Raw genomic sequence first — 11,644 nt, forward strand, 5'->3', positions numbered from 1 at the left:
CGTTCCATCCTCACCCCAACTCCAGCAATTCGTTTTGGAAGAATGCCAAGATCCGAAAAAGCAAAGCTGAAAGCAGAGATTCTTACCTGTGAACACGATCTGAAAGATTCGGAAACTGCAGACCTCAAATCTCTGGGCAAGAGAATCCACGAAGCCTACCTGAAGAACTTCAATATGAACAAGGTCAAGGCCCGGGTCATACTTGCCGGGAAGACCAGCAACAACCCGGTAGGTGCTTCTGCCACCCTTGGTACCTCGAAATGTCCCTTGGCGATATGTCAGCTCCAGTCACAGGGAACGACTGAGAACATTGTCCAGTGTAGGAAATAGAATTTATCCCAAAGTCCCAGGAAGGGCCATGGAAACATGGGGTCATTCTGAGGTTCTAAGATGTACTCTGATGCCAGCTGCTGCCTTCTTCCCTGGGCTCGCCTCAGCTCCTAGCAACCTGGGCATTATAAAGGCTGTGTGATTGACACAACAAAAATAATCTAGTTAATACCTTACCTAGTATCGGGGTGCTTCTCAAGTGCATTTTAATCCCTATCTGAAGGCCAGAAACCAAACCTATCCCTTCCCTACTCGTTCTCCTTCCTACCATTCTCGTTCTTTCTGCTAAAACCATACCTGCCGTCTTTGTTGCCTTCTCGCTTTTTCTTCTTTTCTTTTTTAAGATTTATTTATTATATGTAAGTACACTGTAGCTGTCTTCAGACGCACCGGAAGAGGGCATCAGATCTCATTTCGGATGGTTGTGAGCCACCATGTGGTTGCTGGGATTTGAACTCAGGACCTTTGGAAGAGCAGTCAGTGCTCTTAACCATTGAGCCATCTCTCCAGCCCCTTGCTTTTTCTTTAATGTGGTGGCTCAGGTCTTGTGGAGGGCCCTTTGTTGACAGGAAGTACCTGGTATATTTCAGCTTGCCCCGTCTCTGTAGCTCCTATAACACTTGCCTGGTTGGTGACCCACAGTTCCCACAGCCAGATACGCCTGTATGCACTCTAGAAGGGGGTCAAGAGCCATTTTCACAGAGGGAGCAGCCCTCACTTGGCACATGAGGACTCTTGCCTTTATCCTGTGTGCCTGGTATGACTGGTTTATTTTGCGCTAATGAATAGCTTGGAGGCTTCCTTATAGGGTATCACAAGCTAGAATTTCTAGTCACGGGAAAATGAAGAATTTCATAAGGTACATATTTTAATGAGCAAGCCCCACCTCTCTTTTACTGGGACTTCTAATCCTTTAGTAAATTCTCTAATGAAGTGAGTTGAGACATTTTAGAAGCTTCCAGCAAATCCCACATCAGCTGGGCCCAGAGGCCTTTTCCAATTAGAGCAGGCTTTTCAACCTTCCTAATGCTTCGATCCTTTAATACAGGATTCCTCGTGTCAAGGTGACACCCCCCCCATACATACACACACCATAAAATTATTCCATTGCTACTTTGTAACTGTGATTTTCTACTGTTGTGAATCATAATGTAAATATCTGGTATGCAGGATATCCAATATGCAACCCAAAGGGATCTCAACCCACAGGGTGAGAACCACTGAATTAGAGCTTTCTAGATCTAGGGGTAAAGTCTGCATCTCTGTGATGATGACCTCAGATGAGGGAGATCAGAATCTCCACTTGAGACCCTTCTATTTTATTTCTCCCTCAAACTTTGAGACTTAGAGCAAACGTGAAAGTCAGCTTTACTCACACCCAAATACTCTGCTTGCTGGGCACTGATTTGATCTCTGCTGAGTCCCTCTGTCTTCTTCACCACACGGTTCTTAGGAGGGTCCCACCACCCTCCGTCACAGCTAAGGAGAGTCAGGACTCACGGGGAAATGAGCGATAGCATAATAGTCCAGGGCTGGAGGCTGCCGTAGGAGAAATACAGACTAGGGGGAGGGGTGAGAGATGTCTCTGAGTGTATAATGCGTCAGGACCTGAGCTTGGATCCCCGCACATACATAAAGAGCCAGATGTGGCCATGCACATCTTCAATCCCAGCACTGTGGAGGGAGAGACAAGAGGCTCACTGTAGCTTGCTGGACAGTGGACTTAGCTACACCAGTAAGTTCAGGTTCAGTGAGAGAACTTGTCTCAAAAAATAAGACAGAGACAGATTGAGGAAACTGTCCTACATTGTCTTCCTCATGTACCCAGATTCCATACGAACATGTACATTCATATGTATCACACATCAAACATCACACACACACTCACACTCACATACAAATTAATGGCTTATGGCAACTAACTGCCTGCTTCAGCCACAAATATCTGTGCAGGACCAGCTTTAGACACACTATCTAGCTGCTTTTGTTCACACTGCTGGCCAGAATCACTTCCTACTTCCAGGTTTCGTGTCATTTCGGAGGCCAGGCCTTCTTCCCCTCCTGCCCAGACTGCTGGCTTGCTTCCCAGAACTTGCTGCTCCAGTGGGAGACCCCATCTTTCTTCTTCCAACTGTGCCCAGCCTGGGAGATGTCCAGGTGGCAGAGTGCCTACCACCAGCTTCACTGTCCTTGTATGTCTATAAGATTCTGGTCTTGTTGCTGCGGTGACATCAAGAGGCCATAGGCTATGCCTTTTATAAGATTTAAAATATTTATTTTGTGTATGTATGCATGCCTCTGTGTGTGTGTGTGTGTGTGTGTGTGTGAGTGAGTAAGAGAGAGAAAGAGAGAGAGAGAGAGAGAGAGAGAGAGAGAGAGAGAGAGAGGTCTCACTAGCTCAGTGCTGCTTTTAAACTCGTGGGATCCTCCTGCCTCAGCCTTCTGAGTACTAGGATAATAGGTATGTACCTCCAGGCCTAACCAGACTTAGAATTTTTAATGAGTTATTGTATTTTCAGAAGAGTTTGTATGTGCACTGGTGTTTTGCCTGTATGTGTGTTTGTGTGAGGATGTCAGCTCCCTTGGAACTGGAATTACAGACAGTTCATTAGCTGCTGTGCAGGTGCTGGGAATTGAACCAGGGTCCTTTGGAAAAGCAGCTAATACTCTTATACTCTTATCTGTTCGGCCATGTCTTTAGCCCCAAGTCATTGTAGTTTTAGTTGTGTGTACATTTTCTGTGTGTGTGTGTGTGTGTGTGTGTGTGTGTGTGTATGTGTGTGGTATGTGGGTATGTGTGTGTGCACATGTGTGCACACACATGAGAGAGGAGCATGCATGTGCTGTAAATCTTGACTACAGCACTTGCTTGCTTTCCACTTTTATTTCTGCTGAGTGCACATTAGAAAAAGACAGTGTTGGGCTGGCGAGATGGCTCAGCAGGTAAGAGCACTGACTGCTCTTCCAAAGGTCCTGAGTTCGGATCCCAGCAACCACATTGTGGCTCACAACCACCCGTAATGAGATAGGACGCCCTCTTCTGGTGCGTCTGAAGACAGCTGCAGCAAATTATACCGGAGCAAGCAGGGCCGGCAGAGGTCCTGAGTTCAATTCCCAGCAGCCACACACATGATGGCTCACGGCCATCTGTACAGCTACAGTGTACTCATAATCATAAAATAAATAAATAAAATAAATCTTTAAAAAAGAAAAAGAAAAAGACAGTGTTGAGAATGAGAATAAAGATACTGTCTTAGTTAGGATTCTATTGCTGTGAGTAGACACCATGACCATGGCAACTCTTATAAAGGAAAACATTTAATCAGGGACATTTACAACCTCGGGGGATTAGCCCATTATCATTGTAGTGGGGGAAGCATGTCAGTGTGCAGGCAGCAGAAGGAGACTGTGTGCCACACTAGGTGGAGCTTGAGCATAGGAAACCCAAAGCCCACTCCCACAGCGACACACTTCCTCCAACAAGGCCACACCTCCTAACAGTGCCACTTTCTATGGGCCACGCATTCAAACTCATGAGTCTCTGAGGGTCATACCTAGTCTACCACACCTAGCAATCACAGAGAAGCCTACACTGCAGCTCACTCTGACGGCTCCTAACACCTGTCGCCATGTGAATGCTATGGAAATGGTTGTTACACCTAACCGTTGCGTCACTAATGACAAGAAAAGAAATGTCTCAGGGCTGAGAATCCACCTCTCTGCTAGAGAATCGTTTCCAGCACATAACAGGTCCCGAGTTCAGTCTCCAGTATCGCAACTAATCTTTAGAAGAAGTACTCACTTAGTATAGACATTTGCTTTTAATTAATCAAAATTATATTAAATTTAGTGTGTGTGTACATGCATGTGCACTCGTGCTGGTGTACACACGCGCGCACGTGCATGAGAGAGAGGCATGCAGGTGGCATGTGTGTGGAGGTCAGAGGGCATCTCACAGGAGTCCATCTTCTTGTGTTATATGGGTTCCAGAGATCACACTCAGGTTTTCCAGCTTGGAAGCAAACACTTTTACCCACCACGCCATCTTTCCTGCCCTAAAAGAATCCACTGGGCTTCTCTCATCCCTTTAAGTCAGGCTTTCTATGGTCTCCCTCCCACCCCCAGAACACCACTATTCCCAAATTATTCCCAAAAGGTGTGTATCAGGCCGGCTATTAAGGCCTTTAGAGAAGCTCTGTTTTTTGTGGTCTTCCTTGTTCTGACTTGAAATGTTTAGCTGGGCTCAGAGTCTCACCCACAAAATGTTTTCACTTGTCCGTGAGTCATTTTCTTGAATTATTTCATGTGTATGGGTGCTTTGCCTGCACCACAGGTGTGCAGTGCTCTTGGAGGTAGAAGAGGGATTTGGATTCCCTGGGAGTAGAGTTGGAGATTGTTATATAAGTTACCATGTGGGTGCTTGCTTGGTGGAACCAGATCATGTGGAAGGCAGGTAATGCACTTAACCACTGAGCCATCTCTCCAGCCCCACAATGAACCACTTTTAATACATCACCATCTTAGCCTAGAATCAGATTTTTTTTGGTCCAGTGCTATATTCCACATTCAGGTTCTAGTTAAACACCTCACAGGAAACTGCTTCTTCTCTGCACATCCTCCTGCCTCCATACCAGACTGCCTTGACTGCATACCTGTTCTGTGGTTCCTGAAGATGCTCTTGATGGCCCAGCATGGGGTAGGATGTGTCACACACCTTGTAGATGGCTGGGATGCTTCATCTCTGTGCTTAGATACACCAGGAGGGACTGTAGCAATGCCTGATCACCTCATCAGTGACCTGTGTCCACCCAGTATAGACAGTGCGTGCGTGTGTGTGTGTGTGTGTGTGTGTGTGTGTGTGTCCTTGTGGTATAGATGGTCACAAAATTCAGGTCTCTTAATATCATCATTCCTGCTTAACAAATATGAATTCTGGCCAGGACTGGGGTATATGCTGGTTCTTCTCAGTGTTCCTGACATTTAATCCCGCAGAGTGCAGTGACTGCAAACAATAGGTCCCAGTTTATATTTTTAAATTATACACATTTATGGGATAGAGTTTGAAAATTAGACACAAATAAAAAATGTGTACTGATAAAACCAGAGCCCAAGCCAGGTGGTGGTGGCACACGCCTTTAATCCCAGCACTTGGGAGGCAGATACAGGCGGATTTCTGAGTTCGAGGCCAGCCTGGTCTACAGAGTGAGTTCCAAGACAGCCAGGGCTACACAGAGAAACCCTGTCTCAAAAAAAAAAAAAAAAAAAACCAGAGCCCAATGTCTGTCCATGTCCCTAAACATCTTGTGTCCAGAAAGTTCAAGCTACCTTTAACTCCTTATGGACCATGTAAGGTATCTAGAGTCAGCAGCATTACCAGATCCCTCTCTATCCCCACCCCCTTCTCTCTAGAGTCCCTTTCCTGCTCTCTGTTCCTGAGGTCAATGTTTCTAGCACCCACATGAGTGACAATACTCAGTGTTTGTGCCCTCCAGTTCCATCCACCTGGTCACAAATACCAGGACGTCTTTTTTTTTTTTTTTTTTAATGGGTGACTAATATTCTCTTGGGCATATCAGTTCATCCACCAGTGGGCATCCTGACTGAGTGCACATTTGACTCTTGGGAATGGTGTGGCCATCACTATGAGGATGCGTCACCTCACAGCTAATTGTCTTTGGTCACTTTATTTGTTGCTTGTCCCATTGATGTGACAAAATACCTGGCAAGTGTAAATTAATGCTGGGTTCATTTTAGCTCACAGTTTGAGGATCTGGTCCATCACGGTAGGAAAGGCTTGATGGCAAGCGCATTAGGCAGCTGGTCACATGGTAGCCACAGCCAGGAAGCCGAGATGAACAGTCTGGAACTCCAGCCTAGGGAATGGTGCCCCCCACATTCAGGGTGGGTCTTCCTTACAGTTTGTCTCATGAGTAATTCTGAATCCCACCATTTTGACAATCTATATTAATCATCTCACACACACATGTGTGCACACACACACAGTAGTGACAAAGCTGGGCTGCTCACTAGACTTTATAAAGTGGCAGGCCTGCAGGTATGGATGCCATGGTACTGCAGTGGAGAGGCAGCCAGGCTGGGATCTGGACATCCTCATTCCAGGACAGGCCACTGACACAAGGCTGGTGTTTTCTATACTGCAAAGTGGTCTTGCTCTCGTTCTACAGAGCTGAACAAGGCCTGTTTGCTGATTTCTGTAGAAAGGCACTCATGACCATCATACACCAGACTTACCCAAAAGTCAATGCTAAATTGACTTTTATTATTAATTATGGTGACCTTCAAGGTTTATGAAAGGATAAAATCAAGAACTATTTTAATGCTAGTACCATTCCGGTAGTATCGAGGAGTCTGGCAAAGGGGCTTTGCTACCCTCTCATCTCAGCGTCACTGCCAGAGCCAGTGCTTTGGGCTACTTCCATTTCCTTTTTTTCTAGATTTTATATCTTTAATGCTGCATGTGTCTGTGAGGGTGTGTGCATGTAAATATAGTACCCCTGGAGTCTAGATAAGAGCATTAAGTCCCCTGGAGCTGGAGTTATACGTAGCTGTGAGCTGCCCACCATTGATCCAGAAAACTGAACTCTGGTCCTCTGGAAAAGTGGGCAGTACACACCTGTAACCACCGAGCTGTCTTTGAAGCCTCATACTTTTATTTCTTGGTGTTGAATTCCCTACCTAAGGCCAGGAAGTAACAATGGCTGTCTTCTAAATTTTCATTTATTTTTATTTTATATGTGCGGGTGTGTTGGCTGTGTTTATGCCTGTGTACCTCCTTCCTGTGTGGTGCTGCACAGGCAAGAAGAAGGCATTAGATTCTCTGGATCTGGTGCTACAAATGGTTGTGAGCTGGAAATGGAACCAGCGTCCTCTGCAAGAGCAGCAAGCGCTCTTACCCACTGAGCCATCTCTCCAGCCCTGACAACAATTATCTTACTGACTTACATTATGTTGTCTGAGTTTGAAATTGTCCAAGGACAGGACTGCACTGCACATGTACTTTGAATCACTCTAGCACCCAGCTTGGCAACTGGGACACGGTAGCTGCTGCTGGCCCATTGATGTTTAAGGGGACTGCATAGCTTGTCATAGAATCGTCACTTGACTGACTCGACCACCTTCCTTTGTAGCCTTTTGTCATACATGACATGGAGACCTTGTGTATGGCGGAGAAGACGCTTGTGGCCAAGATGGTGGCCAATGGTGTCGAAAACAAGGAGGCAGAGGTCCGATTCTTCCACTGCTGCCAGTGCATGTCCGTGGAGACCGTCACAGAGCTCACAGAATTTGCCAAGGCTATCCCAGGCTTTGCAAACTTGGACTTGAATGACCAAGTCACCTTGCTAAAGTACGGTGTGTATGAAGCCATCTTCACAATGCTGTCCTCCTTGATGAACAAAGATGGGATGCTGATCGCTTATGGCAATGGCTTCATCACGCGTGAGTTCCTAAAGAACTTGAGGAAGCCGTTCTGCGATATCATGGAACCCAAGTTTGACTTCGCTATGAAGTTCAATGCCTTAGAACTGGATGACAGTGACATTTCCCTGTTTGTGGCTGCTATAATTTGCTGTGGAGGTAAGTGGATCTGTCACTCTCAGGTACTCACAGGCTTCCCCTTCTGTAGGGACTCAGTGTTGTCAATATGGTGACAAATATATATTCTGATATAGTGACGTGAGCACTGGCAGGGTGGGATGGTATTTGAGCCCAACTTACTGCCAAGTAGAACTTAGAACAATATGGCTATGATATATTATAGCTGCATTCCTATTATAGTATCCACTAATGCATATTGGCATATTATATGCATGAATTAAACATATGCTCCACTGGTAATATACAATTATATCAAATATAAGCATCAAAGATACACATGATATACTGTGACGATTTGTACTATTGGCACCATAATTATTGTAGTAGATAAGAGTCTGGAAAGTATGGTACAGATGTAGATAGGGTGCTATCACTGTTAATACTGATGTTAATTCACGCTGAAAACTACCATGCTCTCTGGAAACAGTTGCAAGACCTGCTCTGCCAGAAGGAATGAACCCAGGGAAGGAAGAGCCAGACCTCTCTGGGGAAGCTGGCAGTACGGTCCCTGATGTTTGGCTTAGCAGCTCACTTCTTTAAATAGCCTCCTCTCTTGTCTAGGAAGGTCATCCACCTACTGTAAGCCCAGCTGACCTTGCCTGGCCTTGGCGTAGACCTATGGGTGATAGTCCTATCTGCCAGCAGCCACACCGCCCTTCACAGCCACTGGCTGGCTGTGTTGGATAGAAGCATCATTACACTCCCACAAAGCGTAAAACAACAGAAATCTGTGGAGGCTCTTGGGGTCCCATTGTGTGATCGGGTGTGGCAGGGAAAGCAGAAAGCCAGTACAGAGCTACACATATGCAGCCCCTCACGGCCACAGTCCTGCGCTGACCCCGCTGATCCTTCTACAGTTGGGAAACATATATGTATGGTCTCAGGGCTGACAAGACAGCTCTGTCAGGAAAATGCTTGCCACACAAGCATGAGGATCTGACTACAAACCCAGAACCCAGATTAAAAAAAAAAAAACTGGGTGTGTGGGCACACTGTTATAATCCCAGTGCTATGGAGGTAGACACACAGATCCCTGGAGCTGACTGGACAACCAGACTAGCCTACTTGGTAAATGAGTTCTAGGCCAGTGAGAGACCCTGTCTCAAATAACAAGGTAGATGGCACCAGAGGAACATCACCCAAGGTTAACTTCTGGCCTCCACACATGCCCACCCTCAAATACATACATACACAAAAACCTTAATTATTATTTTTATTTTACTACTAAAGCAGTGAAGGTTTACCCCGGTGGTGCTGCATGCCTTTAATCTCAGCACTCAAGATGTAGAGGCTGGTAGATCTCTGTGAGTTCAAGGCCAGCCTGTTCTACAGAGCAAGTTCCAGGAGAGCCAGGCCTACACAGAGAAACCCTGTCTTACCTGTCCCTGCAAAAAAACCAATGAAGACTAATATCCACATCAGGGCCTGGGGAGACGGCTCGATGGTTAAGAGCATGGACTGTTCTTGCAGAGGACCTGGCATGGATTCAGTTCTCAGAATCCATATCAGACAGTTCACAATTGCATATAATTCCAGCTCCAGAGGATGCAATGCCCACTTCTGGCCTTCTGTAGAGCCATACTCACAGGAACACCCCCCAGCCCTCAACACACACACATATATACATAATTTAAATAAAAATAAAAATAAAATCATTTTTAAAAAGACAAACTAAACACTGCATCATTAGCAGCTTCTAAGCCCTAGTTATGGATGGATGGGTGGATGGATGGATGGATGGATGGATGGATGGACAGGGACCTGAGACTGTACCAGGAAGGTCACCTAGGGTGAGCAGTGGTACTTCCTGATATGTCCTCTCTGGACTCCAGGAGCTCCTTGGCAGACTGTTCAGCCCTGGTCACTTCTCTGTCTGCTTTCCACCTGGGCCTTATCAAAAGGTACTGATAATGTTGCTTTAAGACAGAGCCTCGGGTGGTAGAGGTACACACTTTTAATCCCAGGACTCAGGAGGCAGAGAGTCAGGCAGAGACCAATCGGGTCTACAAAGCAAGTTTCAGGATAGCCAGGGTTACACAGAGAAACTCTGACTCAAAAAGAAAAAAAAAAAAATCTTGTTGACCTTGTCATATCTCTTGCTGCTGATGGGAAGCTGTTTACACAACAGGAAGAAGCACTCTGCTTCCTACAAAGATATGGTGTGGTTTGGGGATTGTCAGGCAAATCCAAAAGTAGGGGCTGCATCGGAAGGGGGAGTGGGGTAGGACTACGGGCCGGTCCTGTGAATAGCTAGGAGTGTCAGTCATGTCTGTACCCATCAGAGGCAGTGACCTCTGGTCCGGCTGCCACATGGGTTCCTCAGTGCCTCCTTAGCAGGGCCACACCAAGCCGCGACACTTGGCTCCTCCACTGACGGGGGCTCTCAGATGGCCGCTCTCAGACGTCTTTTTCTTCTTTTGAGCATAGATCGACCTGGCCTTCTAAACATAGGCTACATTGAGAAGTTGCAGGAGGGGATTGTGCACGTGCTCAAGCTCCACCTGCAGAGCAACCATCCGGATGATGCCTTTCTCTTCCCAAAACTCCTTCAAAAAATGGTGGACCTACGGCAGCTGGTCACGGAGCATGCGCAGCTCGTGCAGGTCATCAAGAAGACCGAGTCCGACGCAGCGCTGCACCCACTGTTGCAGGAGATCTACAGAGACATGTACTGATCTTTCCTGAGATGGCAGGCTGATGCCACGGTTCAGGGACCTCCGAGGTCTGCGGGCCCCATACAGGAGAGCAGGGATTTGCACAGGTGGCCTCCCTCCTACCCTTGGGGAATGAAGAGGGCTGAGCCTAGGTAATGCAGGCTCTTCCCACGTCCTTACTTTCTGAATGGGCACTTCTAAGACTACCTGCTACCGAAATGGGGGTGATCGGAGGCTAATAGGATTCAGACAATGACAGACAATGGCAGTCCCCAGTCTGATCTTAACTGGCCCAATGCTAATCACTGCGCAGCACTCTATGTTGCATTTATAATTCGCCATTAATTAACGGGTAACCTCAAAGTCCGAGCGGTCTATTCCCTTCCTGTCGTCCTTCTGGCTGTGTGCATCCTTGTAAATCCCTGAAACTAATCTGCACTTTTTAACCTTTAAAAACCTACAAGTCAAGGTGTGGCCCAAGGCTAGCCATTTAAACGTGGCCAAAAAAAAAAAAAAGAAAAAAAAAGAAAAAAAAATGTTTATTGGGAAGGACTTCACTTGTGTTTCCTGGCTCTAAGAAAGAGAGCTGGCTTCTGAGAACATTCGAGAAGAGTTTGATAAGCTATCCCATCTTTCTCTCTGTAGCCTTAACTGTTCTGGAGGGTGTAACTGACTCGTGGGGAAGGGGGTGCACGGTCAGATTTGTGTAAAAGATTCCCAGAAAGTTACGTCTCAAGAAGCCTCAGGAGGCCTCAGCTAGTGTCTGACAGACAAAGACAGGATGAGCCCCGAGTTCTGCACCTCTGCTCATGTCAGACCCTCAGCGTGTGGGCAAGGCAGCAATATCAGAGGTAGATTCACAAAAGAGGTGTGGCTCCCCACCCCTTTGGCAGCTCCTTTGATGTGACACTTTACTACTTTTAAAAACAAAAACAAAAAAACAAAAACCTCTCTTGGTGATGAGATCCCCCCTCTCTCTCGGGAGTAGAGGTAGAAGTGGTGATGAGATTCCCCCTCCTTCCTCTCCCTCTCCCTCTCCCTCC

The 11,644-nt window shown here is 46.6% G+C and overlaps 1 protein-coding gene across 5 annotated transcripts in view; it reads left to right on the forward strand.

Moving 5' to 3' along the window:
- Ppara (peroxisome proliferator activated receptor alpha) overlaps positions 1–11,102 on the forward strand; it is a 64,296-nt gene extending 53,194 nt beyond the window's left edge. For all 5 annotated transcript variants that reach the window (XM_031351908.1, XM_031351902.1, XM_031351896.1 and 2 more), the window contains exons 6-8: positions 26–228; positions 7,479–7,926; positions 10,375–11,102. In XM_031351908.1, coding sequence (XP_031207768.1) covers positions 26–228; positions 7,479–7,926; positions 10,375–10,622 — 899 coding nt within the window. In that variant the 3' untranslated portion in view covers positions 10,623–11,102. The remainder of the gene's footprint in view (positions 1–25; positions 229–7,478; positions 7,927–10,374) is intronic.
- The last annotated feature ends 542 nt before the right edge of the window (positions 11,103–11,644 follow it).

This window comes from Mastomys coucha, unplaced genomic scaffold (genome assembly GCF_008632895.1).
Source record: "Mastomys coucha isolate ucsf_1 unplaced genomic scaffold, UCSF_Mcou_1 pScaffold11, whole genome shotgun sequence".
Classification (NCBI taxonomy): Eukaryota; Metazoa; Chordata; class Mammalia; order Rodentia; family Muridae; genus Mastomys; species Mastomys coucha.